The sequence below is a fragment of the Haemaphysalis longicornis genome, unplaced genomic scaffold, assembly GCF_048455015.1.
Source record: "Haemaphysalis longicornis isolate Haplotype H1 unplaced genomic scaffold, Haemaphysalis longicornis Haplotype H1 scaffold_4, whole genome shotgun sequence".
NCBI classification, from domain to species: Eukaryota; Metazoa; Arthropoda; class Arachnida; order Ixodida; family Ixodidae; genus Haemaphysalis; species Haemaphysalis longicornis.
Window position 1 is genome coordinate 109400911 of NW_027526361.1, and position 18413 is coordinate 109419323.

Here is an 18413-nt window from a genome sequence, read left to right on the forward strand (position 1 = left end):
ACTCTCCGCTGTAGACGGCGAGCGAGCCTTCCCTCCCATGATGCTGCGCTCCTCGGCGGTGACGTACTTCCGCTATTGCGCTGCTCACACAGCCGTCTGCTACGGGCAAGCTTTGTTGACATCATGAATCCCGCAATCCACTCAAGGCTGGAAAAGCGAACGAAAAATCTGGCCCCATGTGTGCGGCGGCCTGGCCTTGCCCTTTCGCGGTGTACGTTGCTGCAGAACTTTGCTATCGGCGGCACGGGACTTGTTATCGGCGGCGAACTCGCAGCCGCACGGGGAGGATCCTGCCCTCGCTCCCTTGGATGCACAGCGCACTGTTTATCCAAAAAGCGCCGTATCAGATGTGGCCCCAGTGGTGCCGGGTCTTATTTTGTGGCGGTGGTAATTCCTTCCGGCGGCATGTGAAAAAGACATTTTAAACCGATACAGAACCCGTGCACGAAACGCCAGTTCAGCTTGGGGCGACGCGTGGTGGAGAGCGGCAACGTTGGCAAAACATGCTCCGCCACGGCTCTGAGCTTCCTCGCGCTGGGGCGAGCACCATTTCTTTGACAATATCAAACATCGGTTGCCCTGGCAACAAGGCACAAACCGCTCTAGAAGTCAGTTACGGTTGCGTGGTCCCGGTTCAGCTTGGCGCCCCACCTCGCGGCATATGGGCACTGCAGGCATACTACTCACTCCCATTTGGAAGTGCGAGATGCGTTTGGCATTACAGGAGGCGATGGTGTGTGTGTTGTGGACGCCTTTGTTTCGCGATGAAATGCGACGTTGTGCTTCTGCGGGTGGATAGTGCTTCCCATGGTCTGGATTATCTTTCTCAAGCGGCGTACGACTCAACCTCGCATGAGGTAAGTGCAGTGTGCGTGGCTAAAAGCCATCTCGGCTTGTGCGCCAGAGTTAAGTGACTTGCTGTTCGTCCCCGCAAACCGCGCGCGAGGTGAGTGCCGAATTTACGAGGGGCAGGAGGAGGCAACCCATCGTCTGTCAATCGCGGTTCGGACTTGCAACGTATGTTGTGACGTTGTGTTCGCTCGAAACGCATCTCTGGATTGTTTGGAAGTTGAATAAAATGTATGCGTCAAACCCGGGCATTCGGCTCAAGGCGTTCTCTGCGATTGCAAGAAAGAAGTGCCACGGGACTTCAACGCTTTCTTTATGGAACGTACTCAAGTAAGAGAATATTCATGTCGTGTTATGGCCCTGTTGCATTCAATACAAACGGTTAAGCGTTTGTTTACACTTGTTTCGTTTGTCGTAAAATGTCCAAGCACTCCGGCACTCCGCTGGCAGATCAGCCGGCGAGCCGACGCTGAGCAGACGACTCATCTCTTTGCCGGAAGTGCGTGAAAAAGCCGCCCAATAGCAGGATGTCTAGCTCATGACGAACATCTGGGAATCGATGATGTAGACATGTGAAGATGACGGCGTTCAAAAACACGAAGGAAAGGGTGAGAAAAAAGCGACAAACTTTGCAACAAAAGTGTGAGCTTTCCGCTGCGCGTAGAAGAGTAATACTTGGCACAGATGATGTTGACGACCCAATCTAACGATTGCGCTAGTCAATTTAGTGTGCTCAAAACGCCTTTCAGGGCCCCTTTAAGGGTATCAGAGAGGAAGTTAACTTCAAGGCTGTCGAGTGGACGAAAAGAAGATTAGAATGCTGGTGGACGAAAAGCAGAGAGGGGAATATTGCCTATGACAGTTACCACCTGTAACAGGGAAAAGAAAGTATTTCGTGCCTAATAAGCTTTAGTGCCTGCCCTAAGCAGCGCTTGTATTAAACAAAGAGTGTAAAACATAGTTATATTAGTCCTTTTTGGTAAGATGACATGTCATCACCCCGCTTCAAAGGGGAAACCAATAGGAATCATCATCATCAGCGGCTAGTGTATCCACTGTTGGATTAAAAATAAGGTGTATTTACAATATTTACAGTATTTAGAAGATTAGGCAGTACAGTAGCACATACGCGGACCGTTCGCATGCCTGTAAGTCAACGTCCTCCTCTTCTTTCTCGACCTAAGAACCGACCAGCGTCCCGCGATGCTGCTACTTCTTCGTCGTTTGCCGGCGCATCTGGAAGCGTCACGTAACATCACCCCCGGCGGCGTAACGGTGCCGGCTAAGAGTCGCTCTCGGCAGGCGCCCGGTATACGCCTTGAGGCGAGACACGTGAACAATGTCCGACGAAGGAGACGCCTGGTATGGGGAGAGAAGAAGAGGAGGAACTTCGTATGTGGCATCTGTCAACTGATGCTGCACCTGATAAGGTCCGGCGTAACTAGGCATCAACTTGGCGGAAAGACCAACACGGCGAACAAACGTCCACAGGAGGACGAGAGAGTCAGGCGGAAAAGTCGCCGTGCGGTGCTTATCGTCGTTCTTTTGGGCCGCCTGGGAATCACACAGGCGGGCGCGAGCTACATCCCGTGCTAGCGCAGCCCGCGTGATGGCGTCATGGGCGTAGGCTGTCGGCGGGAAAGCTGTAGCAGACAGTAGAGTGTCCATGGGCAAGGTCGGTTCCCGACCGTATAAAAGAGTAAAAAGAGGTATAGCCGCTGGTATTATCACGTCAAGAGTCGTAAGCGAATGTTACATATGGAAGCACTGCGTCCCAGTCCTTGTGGTCAGATGAGACTGTACATGGCCAACATTTCGGTGAGCGTCCGGTTAAAGCGTTCGGTCGGGCCATTTGTCTGGGGATGATACGCCGTGGTCAACTTGTGTCGGCTGGAGCACGAGCAAAGCAGGTCGGCGATGACTTTGGATAAAAAATCCCCGGCCATCTCCACTAACGTGAAACCTGGGGAGGGGTGAAGCATGCAGTGTATAAGTGTATTCTTGGCGCCTTGGCTTTTATGCCCACGGAAATCAAACCGTTGGGGGGGTAGAGGTATACAGCTTTGCTGTAAAAGTCTAATGTCTTTGAAGCACGCAGCGTTCTAGCGCAATGCGTAAACGAGCGTCCCAGTGTCTTAGTACCGTGACTACATGAGACGACGGTTACGACGACGATATGGGACGCCCACATCCCGGGACCCTAAGGGGCTTCGCCCCTAAAAGGAACGCCCATGGTCTGTGAGCAGTTCCCCGTGGAGCACCGTGCTGCAAAATGACGTTTTCTAGGAGGAACTCGGCAACATAGGTGGTACAGCTTGTTGGCAGGGCACGTGTGATGGCATTTGAGGTTGCGTGGACGCTAGCAACAGCAATCCACTTATTTTTGGAGAGAGACGAAGGGAAAGGACCAAGCAGGTCGAGGACAGAGCGGAAGGACGGTTCGGTAGGATTATCCCGGGGATGAAGATGGCCTGCTGGGAGCACTGACCATTTCTTGCGGCGTTGGCACAAGCTGACGTATCGTTTGACTGATTTTAAAGACTGCGGGCCAGAAGAATCGGTGTCGGGCGCGATGTGGGTGCGGGCAAGTCCCAGATAGCCAGCCAAGGGTGCGTCATGAAGCTGTTGTAGCGCATCTTGGAGTAAGTGTTCAGGTACAGCAAGGAGGACGCCAGGCCCATCCGAGTGGTAGTTACGATGGTATAGAGCTACCTCGCGGAGGAGGAAGGCTGCTAGCAATGCGTCAAAAAGGTCACATTCGAGACGTTGGGTGATTTCGCGCAAAGAAGAGTCGCGGCGTCGTTCTTCGCCTATCTGGAAGAAATCTGAGATTGCCAAAAGATAGGCATCCTCAGTGGTCTCAGCGTTGTCAGGCGTACCGACGGGATAACGGTACAGAAAGTTGGCGTCCCTATGCAAATGTCCGGACTTGTGAAATACGTTAAACGAGTACTCTTGCAGTCGTAGGGCCCAGCGACCAAGCCACCCAGTGGGGTCTTTGGAAGACGACAGCCAGCAGAGCGCGTGGTGGTTTGTCACTACGAGGAATTCGCGACCGTATAAGTACGGTCGAAATTTTCCGACAGACCACACCAGCGTGAGGCACTCGCGTTCCGTGATGGAATGTTTTTTTTAATTGCGAGAGATTGCCCTACGGCATAACATGAAGTTTTAAGGGTACAACATTGCATCAGTATCGCGCAAAAATCCAAGAAGAGACCGGTACTGGGGTCCCCATATCCAACGCTTACGATCTGGGGGTCTCCCAGGATGGAGCCCTGTGCCTCGAAGGTGTTGAATTCGGGCGTTTCTGAGACCTGAGCAAGTCCACAACAGGTGTTCAACGTCAGCTTCTGGCGCAGGAGTCACACAGAAGGGGCAGGTGTCCGCAGACGGGGCGTGGTATCGGGCAGGCCAAGCGTGAGTAACTGGTGGGGATAACGCCACCCCAACTCGAAGCCTCCGCAGCAAGACCTCTTCCCAGCGAGCGAGCCCACTGGGGAGGTCAGTTCCACGCGGTGGAAGTAAAGCACGCGTGGCGCGGCGGAGGTTCTCTTTTTTTCACCAACAGTTCTTCTATGGTAAATACTGGAAGAAGTGGTAGTGGCCGTGGGAGGTATCTTCGGTGACAGGCGCGATCTGCCGCAGCGTGGGCAGGAAACAGGTACCGGCAAATCCACAACACACGGACAGTGCATGGGTGATTAGGTGTCCATAATCGCTTGAATGCATGCAGCCAGGCTTGTACACCGCGCAACGCGACGCAAATCCCGAATCGCTGCCGTTGAGTCTGTGAAAATTTGCAGCTTCACCCCACTAGTCACTGTCGATTCAAACGTCTGCAGACCATCCCGAATGGCAGTAAGTTCTGCTAGCAGGCTACGTAGAGCACGGACAGTCTCGTACACGCAGCTTTGGTTCAAAGCAGGGTAATGGAATAGTTGCGTTCTGCAGGGGACAACAGCTGGCTCGCGTACGCAATCATCCTCTCATGGCCACCCTGGACCCGACCAGCACAGAACCTATGCCACTGACGTCAGTGCATACCTGCGTCGGATCAGACGGGCTGAAGTGGCCCAAGATTGGCTAGCTGGTCAGAGTGTGAACGAGTCGAGAAAAAGCGGCGCCTTGCTCAGGACCCCAAGCAAATGGGACATCGTTCTTGAGAAGTTCTGTCAGTGGTCAAGCGATCTGAGCGAAGTTCGGGACGAAGTGGCGGAAACAGGAGCACAAACCGACAAAACTGCGCACGTCTTTTGCTGAGCGTGGAACAGGAAATTTTCGCACGGCTTGAGTATTGTCGGGATCAGGTTGTACTCCTTTGTCATCGACTATAGGTGGCTGAGGATGGTGATTTGCCGTCGTCCAAACTTGCATTTGGAAGAGTTAGGTCAAGTCCTGCTCGGCGAAAGACGGCCGAAACGTCCAAGAGGCGTTGGAGGCGGGCCTGAAGCGCTGGAGAAAAAAAACGATCACGTCATCGAGATACTAAAGGAAAGTCGACCACTTGAAGGCGAGCGAGTCCATCATTCACTAGAATGTAGCTGGAGCATTACAAAGGCCGAATGGCATTACTTTGAATTGCTAGAGTCTGTCCGGATGACAAAAGCGGTCTTTTCGCCGCCCTATAGTCGTCGACAGTGACCTGTCAGTAGCCGGAGCCGAGGTCGGTGGAAGAAACGTACTCGGCACTACGTAGGCAATCGAGCCCGTCGTCTATTCTTGGAATGGGATAGACGTCCTTTTCCGTGATTTTGTTAACGTGCCGGTATGTCCACGCAGAATCACCATATCTCAGCTTTCTTTTTAATCAGCACAACGGGTGACGCCCATGGACTGGATGTTGCATCACGTAACAGTACTCTGAGAACTTGTGCAACGAGTTCGAGAAACGCCGCGGCTCTGCCTGGCAGTGGGACATGCAGCATTTCCAAAAGGAATGCAATAGCATCAGCCTGAAGAAAATCGAACAAAACTTTCGCACCTTGGTCAACACGGAGGTAGGAAATTAGTCCACTGGCAAATTTTTGGGGCTTCGAAAAATCCGCCACCGTAGCACGCAGCCCGTGTGAAACAATACGGTCCTTTTAGTCGCTTTCTTACCTTTAGGCATGCGAATCGAATGGAAAAATTTGTTTTTTACTCGTAGTTGAAAAGTTAATTAGCCAAGATTTATAATAAGCGGCGTCGGCTCGCGAAGCTTTGTAAAGTGGTGTAAGCACGCACTACCCTTCTTTTTTCATGCGTTTTGTTTTCGATTGGGGCATTTCACCTCAACTTTTCCTTTCACCGTTTTGCTGCGAAACAAGAATACAGACAGGCATTTCGTTCAATTGGAAGGGAAATTTAAATACATGGGTTAGATTACCTGAATAAGGTATTTCTATGTCGATTTTCGGCCGATTTACAGACATTTTTAGCGAGGAAAAATTCGTTCAAAAATGTATTTTCCCTCGCACCACCTCCTTACCAATTTGCTGACGTGGGCTATGACGGCACACTAGTATGTCTGCACGATTATATTTAGCGTATTTCCATCTATAGTCTAACCTGCACAACATGCGCACAAGCGATCGAAAAGAAGCAGTTATGCCAAAGAAATAGGCCAGGAGAAGGAATAAACGTATATTGGATCGTAGTAGTTAGTCCCTTTGTGAGAGGCCCTGAGTCCAGGAAGCGTTGGTCCTTTGCCGTCCATTGGGCCCCGTGCACCAGTCCTGAGGGCGTGAGCTGCTCAGCTGCTCCTGCCACTGCTCAAGGGTGGGCTTTCACAGGGGTGTTGAAATAGGTGGCAATAAAACTTTTAGAGGCTGCGGTAGTGTTGAAACAGATTTCAAACTACTGTCACGTCATTAAGGTAGCTGCCGCAGCGGCCGCGAACGCGGCGCGCGTTGTTCTTTCCTCTATACACGTTGCAGCCGGGGGCCTTGTGGCTTCCAACAGCTCCAGTCAACCCACCAAGTTACTAGATTTCCTCTAAGTATTCAATTCGTGAATTATTAAGTCAAACTTCACAGTGCAGTCACAAATAGATTTTAGACAATTTCACGAACTCCCATAGACAAATTCAACACGAACCAAAAAATTGACAGCCCCTAACGTTTTTGGCAGCATAAACTTGGGTTAAATAGGACGGAGGCGTTGAATTTTACGGGAAAGCCTCGCGGCAGAACATGCGCGCAAGGGAAAGCAGTAGAAAGAAAAAGTGACATCTGAGGTACTCATACTGGCTCGTTCTGCCGTAACAAAAGATCTGTCTCTACTTCCCCGCTTAGTCCTTCCAGCTTCTGCAACATGGATGTTTTGAAGCCCGTCGGCGCCGCACCAAGGTTCCTAGGGGCACTTACCATGCCGGGTATGGCGCAGCAGCTGGGTGCACGGACACGAGCTCGCGCGCACCGAGGCAAAGACAACGACGCATTGAACGCGCCGCAGCATCGGCCCGTCCTTCGTAGCGCTCGGAACTCTAGGGAAAAAGCCTTTTTCCAGTGGGGGCCCCAGCACCTGCGCACAACGACAGGAAAGGCATGGCGGAGCCGAGACGCTGCTTAGTGAGCAGGTCCTGTCAGACGGGCAAGGGCTTCTCGCGCGAAGGCGAAGGGGACGGCATCTCGGACGAGCTGGTCGAGTGCTGCCGGAAGCTTCTGCACACTCCCGAGGAGTACGGCGAGGCCAGCACCGGCGGCGACTGCTGCGCCGAAGACGTGTCCCTGGCGCGCAGTAGGGTGCGACGGTACGGAGCCTCGGACCCCGAGGCCAGCGGCGGGGCGAGCGGCGGCCGCCGCTCCAAGTTCATGAGCTTCCTCAGCCGGCTCCACGGAGGACAGGCCAAGCCCAAGCAGGCCGCGCAGAAAGGCAGCTGGCCCAGGTGAGAGACCCGCTAGTAGGAGCTGCGGCCATAGGGCGCGCCTCGATGCACTTTACATGTATGTACTTTATTCTATAGCTCCCTTCGGTGTGACCCTTGAAACTACACTGCAGCTCCGTACTTTTTTCCCGTAGAATTTCTATTGCACAAGCAGTCCTGGACTGTCCACGGACTGTTCAGGACTATTCTGCAGTGGCAAAGGAAAGAAACCAACTATCAGCGTTGCAATCGAATTTTCCAACCGAAGATTGTCGTTACGCGTAATATGAACCGAAAAAAAAAAGTGTCTGAGCTTGTCATAATGTCGAGAACCATTAAGAAACAGTGAACTTGAACATGTATACACGTCAACAAAAAAGGAAAGAAATATATATAGTTGCTTTTTTTTTTTTTTTTTTGCGTTGACTTCATGTCAGTGGGCTTATACTAGCGTTGCACCGTGATGCGCATTTTGTCGTTCTGGAAATATGTCCCGTGATATCGGGAAGAAAAAAAAACGAAATGTTAACGTAGAGACTAATGGGGCTTATAGTGGACAATTTTCTAGCGCTGAACGCCCTCTTAAAGTAGTACGAAGGCGGAAGTACTGAAAGGATTCGGAAAAGACGAAAGCAAATCGTCGACAATGGCCAATACAGCCAGCGCATTCATCATAGTGTGCGTGCCAGCACCCTATTTGTAAAAAACAAATATATCGGGCTTTGAAAACCAATCACCCGGTAGTACTTGGTGAGCGTTTCAAAGTTTTAGTCAACTTAGAGCCAGTTTTTTTCCTTCCTAATTGATTCCAACAAGTAACAGGGATTGTGGCACCTTGGGTGGGCAAATTCAAAGTTTTAGTCAATTTAGAGCCAGTTTTTCCCCTTAATTCCTAACTGATTCCAACACCTAACACAGATTATGGCTCCTTGGGCGGGCAGTGACGCGCACGAAGACAGCCGGACATTTCGTCGTTGAGTGTGCCGTATTCCTCGATCCTAGCGCGAATGTGCGAGGGATTTGTAGGTGATTAATTAATCTTGTAAAATTACACTCCGTTCGCCCTGGCAAGAAGCGGTACCACCATGTCCCCAATCAGGGACGTGCCACTCAGCGGAATAGCCCTATCCTGTAGCCCCGTAATTCGTGCCCATACTTGGAAAGTTTCAACCAAGATGGCTTATGTTCACAAATTATTCGCAGCTAGATGTAAATTCTAGCACCAATCCTTTTATCTGATGAAAACGCCTTGCGTTGCCTCTTCCATGGCTAAATGGACTCCGTCTATAGTGACGCAGCAGTGGGTGCAATCTCCAGGATCCATCACTGTCCCTGTTATCATCGTGGGTAGAAATCGCACAATTGTTCCGATAAGAACAAGGACTCAAAGTGAGAGCAGAGCTTGATGATGAACTACCGCAGGCACTCGGACAGATGAAGAGTAGAATAGGTTAGTAGATACGGTGGCGCTAAGCCTATAGAGTTGGGAAAGGGAAGGATGGGATGGATTAAGTGTGGCTCCCTATGGAAGACTCGCAGACGAAACTGCGTGCAAAGTGTCTCTTTGGCATCGGTTCGTGGCCGTATCCAGTGTTAGAAGGACCATGGTACCGATTGCGCAAAAAACACAAGGACAAAGAAAAAAACGACGAGAATGAGCGCACTAGGACACCACCGACATGGGCCGATCCTTGTCGCGGATCGATCCAATTAAGACTCTTGCACTCCCAAACGAGGTGACGCACGTCACGCGTCACTTCACTGGCGCGTGCGCAGCACTTTATTGGCGGTGGGGATGGTGGGATGTCGAGGTCGCTTCGTTGCCGTGACCGCTGCCCCAACGCTATCATGTCAGTCAAGCCGTAGCCTTTGTTGATGAAAACTTAGGCTCCCCGAAACAGCCCTTTGGGAAACGAGCTGTCGGCTTTGGGGATGGTAGCTAACAGGTTGGAACGGCGACGTCTGTTTCATTTGTCGTCTTTCGTTTTCTGGGCTATGTCACAGAACGGCCGGGGCTGATACAGGCACGCAAGTGTCTGTGGACCAAACACAATACACCATGCAGTTGGACAGGCATTTCACGCGTGTTTTACGGTGTAGGTATAAATTGCCCAAAGGCCGCAATCTTACGTGCCCGTTGTCGACGTAAACAGACGACGACACAGGTGTAGGCATGAAAAAAAAAAAAATGCGGAATCCATGGAGAATCCAAAATGCAATTCTGTATACGCTGCTCTGGTATGCATCGAGTACATGCACGTGGGGGGGGGGGGGGGGTGAGGGGGGGTCTTTTTTTCGAGGCGACATGGTCCTCTGTAAGGAAGGCCGTCGGGCTTTACAACACCCATGTATCCATTCAAAGCGCTATACACCTGCTTCTTGAAAGTCGGCTTCACTTTACACAAGAAAACATTGTTAGAAAGACACTTTAAGGGGGCAATACGGGAGGTCAACTATAAAAATTTGAAGGCCCCGGGCCTTTTTCTATATGGCGAGGTGTGGCAAATCTGTCATTCCAGAAGGACGACGTCGAGTCCACATATATATGCTTACGCATTTAAAAACTGAAGAGCACCGCCATTGCTACGCCAGTCTTCCTCACGATAAGAGGAGGGATTGAGGAGGAGGCGGCAACGCGGTATCGCCCCTTTAGTGTGATGAGGTTGTGCTTTGTTTATCGAAGAGGAGGAATGAAGTTAGTGAGGAGACAGGCGACCACCATTACCTATCATGATTTCCCCGATTGAATGGCGACGCGTTTATTAAATGGCGATCATTGAATGATGGTCAGCTTCGACGCACCACCATTTGATCGGAGACTAACGAGCCCAATTTTTTTCTTTGCTCGCTAAAAATGTACTCATCCACTGGATATTGATAGGCCTGTTCTCAAACCTATATCTATCAAATATGTATAGCCAAGCAAGTTTAAACTGCAGCGCCATTTCAAGCTGAAAGATGCGAAGGCCGCCGCGTAAAAGCTATCGCGCAGAGCAACAGGCCTCGACCGGAGCGTAGCTTGTCACTGAAATGTTTCCTTTATGTTTCATTTGTATTTTTTCTTTCGTGTGTCCGCCCATTTTGATTTCAAGTATTGTTTTGCATTTACAAACTACAAATAGGGGAAACAAACAATCGCGACACACGACCAACTACCGGCGCTATACACATGAGCATGTACTCTGACAAAATCAAGTCTGTACTTCCCCTGAGTATCAGTTGTACGTGTTTAATGCATTCATTCTCAATTAAATTAACTTTGTTTAGATATTGCCCTTAACTAATAAACTATTACACATTTGAAACCACTAATTATCTACTTTCCCTTGAGTGTCAGTTGTTCATGTTCAATGCATTCATTCTCCATTAAATTAACTTTGTTTAGATATTGCCCTTAACTAACAAATTATTATACATTTGAAACCAATCATTATCTAATAATGGCACTCGCGTAGAGACCCGCGGTTTTGTAACACAGAAAAAAGTCGGTATTCTCAATACCCCGCTTATGTACCAAGCACTTTCTACGCCATGTATTGGGAATCCACCGTACACTCTAAGCTGGGTAACCCTTAATAGAGGTATACATTTTCGAATTTTTGTAACCTATAATTTATAAGGTACAAATGTAACCTATATCTTCGTAACCTTTATATACGTATACACGTAAGCGTTACGCCGTTATGGGTTACTTTGCAGCTTTCAGCATGTATACCTTTATATAAGTTACATCTACCGCCGTCCAAGGCCACACAAATTAGAAGATGTGATGTTGCGCGCCCGGCGCGCTTTTGCCGGCGCCGCTGTGGCGACACCCCCAAGGCGCCTTTCCCGCGTGGTAAACAAACATTGCGTTAGTGGAAGATATGTGCGACCATGCTGTCCATTGCGCCGTCTAAACTTTTGCGTCGGGTGTCTTTTCTTCGTCCCTTGAATAAACTGCCGGCCACACGGCTGGGGCTAAAAGAGAAATTACTTTTATAATTCCTAAAACAGCAGTGCCAAAAAGCTTGAAAATGTTCTCTTAATATATATGCATTGCATTACCTGTTCGATAATCGTTACCCAGGTTGACACCCAAAAATCTTCGTGAGTATTGGCAACGCTTAAGTCCTATAAACAGGCATAACTAAATTTGATGTTTGCATCAGCTTTGTGCCGTTTAAGAAACCGGTATCAAACATGCATGATAGGTCTTTTGCTAAATTGAGCTTTAGTTAAACAACATTAGGCTTTAGTGAAACCAAGCTTGAGTGGAAAGATGCACTTGATAGCATACTTCAAAAGGACGCCAAAGTTATGATAACATAGCCTTAAGCCAAAAATTCTTGTCTGACAACCTAGGCCATGATTATCAAAAGAGAATCGCAGTACATGCACACATATTTGCGCATTTAACAGGAGCCCATTTCCAGAAGTTTCGCATCGGTAGTTTTGAACATTCACATTTACTATTATGAAACACCTGTGGGCTATTTATTAAAAAGCAAAGCTGCGAACCACCCCAACGTTATTATCGTTCCTTAATGAGTATTAGACGAGTGCGGATTCCTGGGGTGTTTCTTATATTGCTTTAGACTTCCAGGTAAAATTCGGTTTATTCATATATCCTTATTAAACCTATTTAATAAATGTTGCGTGAACAGCTTCACAAACATGGCCAAATATACAAATTATTTACCTCAATATTTGCACGGATGTATGCAAAGCACTCCGAATTGTTTGCATACTGCCATTGAACAATTTCAGACGAATTCGAGTTTGAGCTACATTTATAAAATGGTTCTCAGGCAGTGGCGGTCCCAAGGGGGGGGGGGGGCGAAGGGGGCGGTCGCCCCCCCCAAAGAGGTCCTTAGTTTTTTATTTTTAGTTTTTTTAAGCATTCCACTTGCGCGAAGTTAAATCCCAGCGGGTTGCACCGCATACGCGCACACGCCTCCATGGTTATCACCACCTCCGCAGAATTGGTGCAAGGCGGGGACCGATTCTTTATTCGCCTCGCCCCCCCCCCCCCCCCCCCCTAAAAAAAATCGCCCCCCCCAAAGCCGATCTCTGGGACCGCTACTCTTCTCAGGGGTGCACTTTCCCAGTACAGTGTTGTTGTCATGGTTCCCCGCAGAAAAAACGCAGAATGTGGGAAAGTAGAAAGAACATTTATTACAAATTCACTTTTTCATACAAAGCAGTGTTTATGGCTATGTTCCCTACATTTTCCGTTTCACTCAGTCTAATATTACACTTGGAATTCACTCGCCTTTACGAATCCATCTTTACACTTCCCTCTTAGGTTCCTCTTTACAGTTCCACCTGAGTTGTGATTCCCACGCCAAGTTATCGTTTTTTATGCAGCACTAACAAGTTTCTAGGCCCATTGCAATCTGTCTTTTGGACAAACTTTAAATGGTATCTATAATTTCCTGCACGAAAAAAGGCGCTTGGAAAAATTCAGAGATAAGCTTCGCAATTTACGTAGTACACAAGCAGGCACAAAATCAGGGCAAGCTGAAGACTTCCCGCGGTCATCTTGTTCCCTGCTGCCGCAGATGGGGGTATATATGTGAGGGGCCGTCACTTGGATTTCCCCACCCTGAAGAGCCATCTACAGAAAATTTCAGAATAAGAACAAAATCCAGTGCAACCATAAGCCGCTCACACCAAACCACAGGCATGTGAAGTACGAAAAATATATTGCACGAAAATGAAGACGGAGACCAGAGAATGAAATGAAAGGCCACACCAGAGGAGTGATTTACGGCCTTTCCTAATAATTTCACAACATTTCAGTAATCGTTACACAGAGCAATTTGGCCGCATTGTTCAGAACAACGCGAAGCCACTATAGTCATACCGGCCAACCTTCCCGAATTTCAATCGTGCCGTGTTCCAGTTTATCTCGCGAAATGTTTCTGCATGCTCACCCAGAACAGGCAGAAACTTTGGGCTACGAGATAAACTGACATACATTTGCAAAAGAGAAAACAAAAACGTTTCCGCGCGTTCATGTGGAATCACTAGTACACGCAACAGAGCGAACGTCGCACTAAACCCAGGAAACGTGCTTTCACGATGCTGACGCCACCTGCGTCACATTTTTGGCTGTACTTAAACATCCTCCTCCTCCTCCTCCCCCCTCCCCCCCCCCCTTGTACTGGCAGTTTCATTTTGAACAAGGATCCCACGTGGAAGCCGAAACGTTTTTCATTTAAGTAAAGTGTTCTTATCGGTGGCTTCTTCCTCGGCTATCAGTAAAAAGGAATCGCCAACTTACATTTTTTCTTCGTCCAGATGTGTTGTGGGAGAGGATACATCTAGAACTTGCACCGATCTTCAAGTGGCATTCCCAGGAGGTCTGTACCTGTAATGACTCGAAGGGTTATTTGGGTTAAAATGTAATAGGCTTTAGAGCTGGGCAGTTGGTATACATTCATAATGAAAGAACACTTCAAACTTGACAAGACGAAAAAAAGAACACAGCACAAGCACTCACTAACAACTGGAGATTTCTTACAGAGCTATTTTAGAAAAAGAGTTCTTCTTGTTGGTTCTGCAAAACCACGCATCTTATAGAATAGCTAGAGTTGCTGAAAAACTACAAAGCTCCATGCTGAGGAAATCGTTATGTGAATTCATAACGTTCATGTAGTAACGAACTGATAGAAAGAGTCACTAAACATGAGGCAAAATAAGATACGAAATATAACATCATAACACTTGAAGAAAGGCCTCGCATTTTTACAAGTGAATCATACTTTTGTCTGTGCAGGCCTGGGTGCCATCTTTACAAAGAATATTTGAATGAATGTGTTTTAGTTATTGCATATTCATACCGTTGTTTCCGCTGAAATCAGACTTCATTTCAACTTGTGTCATATGCAGGGGAGTCCTGGTTGTCAGCTCAAGGAACACTGCCTGCAAGAAAAAACAGTAGTGCTGATAAGTCATAGCATAGGTAGCCAGATGCAACCACACTTTTTGAACAGCCAGGATCCGATGGGGGTGCAGAACCCATTTTTACACCTGCACCTGTCTCTGTGTAATTCGTCACAATTTCTGTATCATCAAAAAACAACAATCAAGCAGCCTGCATGCTGGCTCATACATACCACCATTCTGTAAAGTCGCTTTACTGCACTACACTAGGATCACGCGAGACAATCATTTGCCCTGCAATACCACGCGAATAAATAAACGGCTGATTTGTGCGAATGAGAATAATAAACCACTTAACATGGTGGAAATGGCCCGCTGTCTCAAAATGTCTAACACCAAATTTACCCACTCAAGGAAAAGAATGAAAAAAATTAGGAGTGTTGTACATACGAAAACGTTTTATTGTGCCGTAAGGCAAACTTTCACAAAAAAGAGGCTTGTGCTGGACAAAAGTGAGTTTAGAAATTTCGGGCAGCATTAAGTGGACTACTTTTCTGTAGCACACACCTTGTGTTTATCCGGATATATTACTACAAGACCAATAAACTAGACACAATTCCGAATATATGCAGCGAGAAAAATGAACATTTCCCGACGGCTGAAACAAAATGATAATACCCAGAGAATAGCGCGATAATATAAGACTTTAATGGGAAAAAATTCAATTATTCAAACAGAGCTACCTGACAATTACATGGGCCTATAACTCGTCAAGTGCGCCCGATGAAGCGATCAGTGTAAACAAAACGCTCAACACATGACGAAGGCGCGCAAACAGAGCAGAAAGCAGGTCACGGGCGCCGTTATCTGTGCTTTCCCGATCGTCCGCTCTAGTCTGACGCAACGAACGCAAGCCCGTGAGTTCATTCAATTGCCGTCGCGGACAACAGAAAACGTCCAGCGAAGCAACCAGTCAGGTAACGAAAATCCCTCTCGAATGCTGCAATTTCAAATTGAAAAGTCCCCAGCGAAAAGATACATCCAATGAAAGCACGGAAACCGTTAAGGGAATATACTCACCGAGTTCGCTTTCACTGGCGCCGGGGCATTGGTCCAACATGCGAACTTGATGCTGGTCGTAGAAGAACGGGCCGTGAAGCGCTGCCAGTCACAAATAGGCTCGCCGCAGCCTCCGCGACTCACGCCGACAAATCAGTCTTGTAACAGCAATCCTCGCTTCATCGTAGGGGTATCACAGCGGTTAAAAGGCTCGAGTGGCGCGAAAACGCGGCCACCGGGCCTGCCGGCGCCGCCATTTCTCTATATCCCGTCATGCAACGGAGAAATCAACGGCCGCCGGGAGAGAAGGCGCGACGAGCATCTTTTAGAGGTTACAGGGCGTTTTATAGGTTACAACGTAGAGGTTACATGTCAGATTTTGTTGATGTAACCTATAAATCATTATTGTAACCTATAAATCGCTTTTAACCTCACGCTTGTAACCCTTAGAACGGACTGGGATAAAGAAAACATCAAAATGAATCCATTGTAACCTTTATTTTATAGGTTACTTCCGTTTAGAAGTTACATTATGGGTTACCAGGATTAGAGTGTAGTTTAAGGTTTTTAATGCGTTACCTTCTTGCAGATGTCTTAGGGGCGCAGAGCACAAGGTGAAGACCTTTGATTGTAGTATGGTAATTGGATCAGCGCTAGACGCTACTGTGTAAACATCATTTGATTATGATCGATTTATTGATTTATTATGAGTTTTAACGCGCCGACGCTACACAGGCGGTAAGGCGCGCCGTAGTGGAGGTCTCCGGATTAATTGTGACCACCTGGGGATCTTTAACGCGCGCCGAAATCTCAAACACACGGGCGTTTTCGCTTTTCGCCTCCATCAGAAAAGCGGCCGCGGCGGCCGGGAATCGAACCCGCGTCCTTGGGCTCAGCAGCACAACGCCTTAGCCAATGAGCCACAGCGACGGGTCAGTTAATTAGGATCGTCACGCTTCGAAAAGATTTCAGGTGATCAAACGTGACTTCCACCACAGCTTAAGACACAGCTTAAGTAATCAAATCGGCCTCCTTCACGTGGTTTCGAGTGAAGCCGCTGCCAAGAGCAGCATGAGCGCAGCCAAAGCTGTGCGAGCAGACTTCCCGCTTAATTCCAGCGTTGTTCAAGGAACACTTAAGGCAGCTGCAGCGAGTTGGTTTTAAACGGAAGTGTTGATTCGCTGCAGAAAGATGCCTTAATTGCTGAGAAACGGCTAATCAAATCGTGACGCGAGAAGCGGCTGCTGCAATCGCTGTTTGTGTCATGATAAACCGGAAGCAAGCCGGGAAGCTGTAATGTACGTACAGCGGTATAGAAGCAACCGAATACAACGCTATACCACGTACCGAGCGGTTAGGTGAGTTTTGGTCACATCAGTCGTGCTTCCCCGAACTGCCACGTCCTGCGCAGCTCCGGATTAGCCAGCAAAATGTTCCTTTGTGGGACCCGTGATCAGTATTGGCGCATTCTTGAAGAAAAACACATTGCCCTTTTAAAGCCCCACGAATGTTGGCGTCGAACGAATTTCCCGTGCGTAGCTCGCACGTTTCCCCGAAAAGCGGTACCGCCACCCCAAGTATAGACAGGTAGCGCAAGCCAACGGCAGCCAGGAAAGACGCATGCCAGACGATTTAAACACTTCCGGGCGGCGGCCCCTGTCCTCACGTTTTCGCTATTTTCTACCTTATTTTTAAAAAGCTGCGGGTAAGAGTGGGATATTCCTGTTCTCGGTGGGCTAATATATCGATCCAGAGCAACTTGCATTTTGATTTCAGTGTCCCTTTCAAGGAGTTAAAAGGACAAACTAATTTTAAAAGTCATATATCCATCTCCTCGCCATGGTTCTCAAGTGATTGACCAGCAGCGGAAGTTCCGCTGTCGATCTCGCTTCGCGGCCACCGGGCGAATAGCATTTTTCGTGTATAGACGTGGTACCTGTCACGCGTCAAGAAAGAACCACAGCCCGCGTCTTCTTGCATGCGGTGCGCGCAGGTGGTCAGCCCGCGCCCGCCACCGCTTCAACAAGTTTGCATCCTGGGTGCACGCGCTGAGGCTCGCGCTGCGCCTCCCGGGCGAGCCTCAGCCGCCGGCGACAAACTATTGCAACCCGGCGGCTACTGAGGGCGACAAGTCGCCCTTCCTGGACGAGAGCGGAGACGGGGAAGAGCTCTGGCCGCAGGACTGCTTCCAGGACGTGCCGCTGTGAGGGCCCTTCGCCTTCGCTCGGCTAACGTAGCCCCCTCCTCGCCGTCTGCTCCTCGGCCCTCGAACCATGGCAGCTGACAGCATAAACGGCCTCACTGCGGGGCAGTTTGAACTAGTGCTGACTTTTCATTAAACTAGAATCCCGCGAGTCATCAGCCGGGCCACTGAAAAGACGTCAAGCATTGCTTCTAGCGTTTTAACATGGCGGTTAACGCTCCTCGCGTCTTCCTACTTGACAAGATATAACACGTTGGCAAAGCTTGGAAGTGGGATACTCGTTGCTTGAAGATCTCAGAACGCAAAGAGCGTTTTGTGACGCGAGAACGTACGACGAAAAGGATCGAAGAACGACGTGAATTACGGCGCGGACTGACAGCGTGGTCACGCTCCACCCTGTCAGTCCTGCTTCTTCCCTTTCGTCGTGCGTTTTAAGACGAAGCTTTATATGGATAGGCGAAAGGATATTCCGGCAGTCCTGTGTACGCAGAAAACTCCTCCGGCGCAACCTTGTGCGCATGCACGAAAAAATCGTGTTGGAGAGGAGTTAGAAGTGCTTATCGCTGGTAAGCGCGCCCGAGCGAC

At 48.9% G+C, this 18413-nt stretch overlaps 1 protein-coding gene and 1 long non-coding RNA gene across 2 annotated transcripts; one reads left to right on the plus strand and one right to left on the minus strand.

Annotated features, from left to right (window-relative positions):
- Positions 1 to 7223: 7223 nt before the first annotated feature.
- Positions 7224 to 17832, plus strand: LOC144179921 (uncharacterized). The gene is made up of 2 exons (XM_077708341.1): positions 7224 to 7717; positions 17619 to 17832. Exons 1-2 carry the CDS (start codon positions 7377 to 7379, stop codon positions 17830 to 17832), a joined length of 555 nt encoding a protein of 184 aa, XP_077564467.1. The 5' UTR covers positions 7224 to 7376.
- LOC144180486 (uncharacterized) lies at positions 12918 to 15933 on the minus strand. The gene is made up of 4 exons (XR_013324434.1): positions 15647 to 15933; positions 14524 to 14605; positions 13965 to 14051; positions 12918 to 13295 (listed from the first exon to the last, which is right to left on the minus strand). It is a non-coding gene; the product is annotated as an uncharacterized LOC144180486 (long non-coding RNA).
- Positions 17833 to 18413: the final 581 nt, after the last annotated feature.

Bases quoted from the DNA above. Each gene is read 5' to 3' on its own strand.
- LOC144179921 (XM_077708341.1), top strand. From the start codon at position 7,377: ATGGCGGAGCCGAGACGCTGCTTAGTGAGCAGGTCCTGTCAGACGGGC. The intron at 7,718-17,618 runs GTGAGAGACCCG...CGGTGCGCGCAG, and splicing joins CAGAAAGGCAGCTGGCCCAG to GTGGTCAGCCCGCGCCCGCC.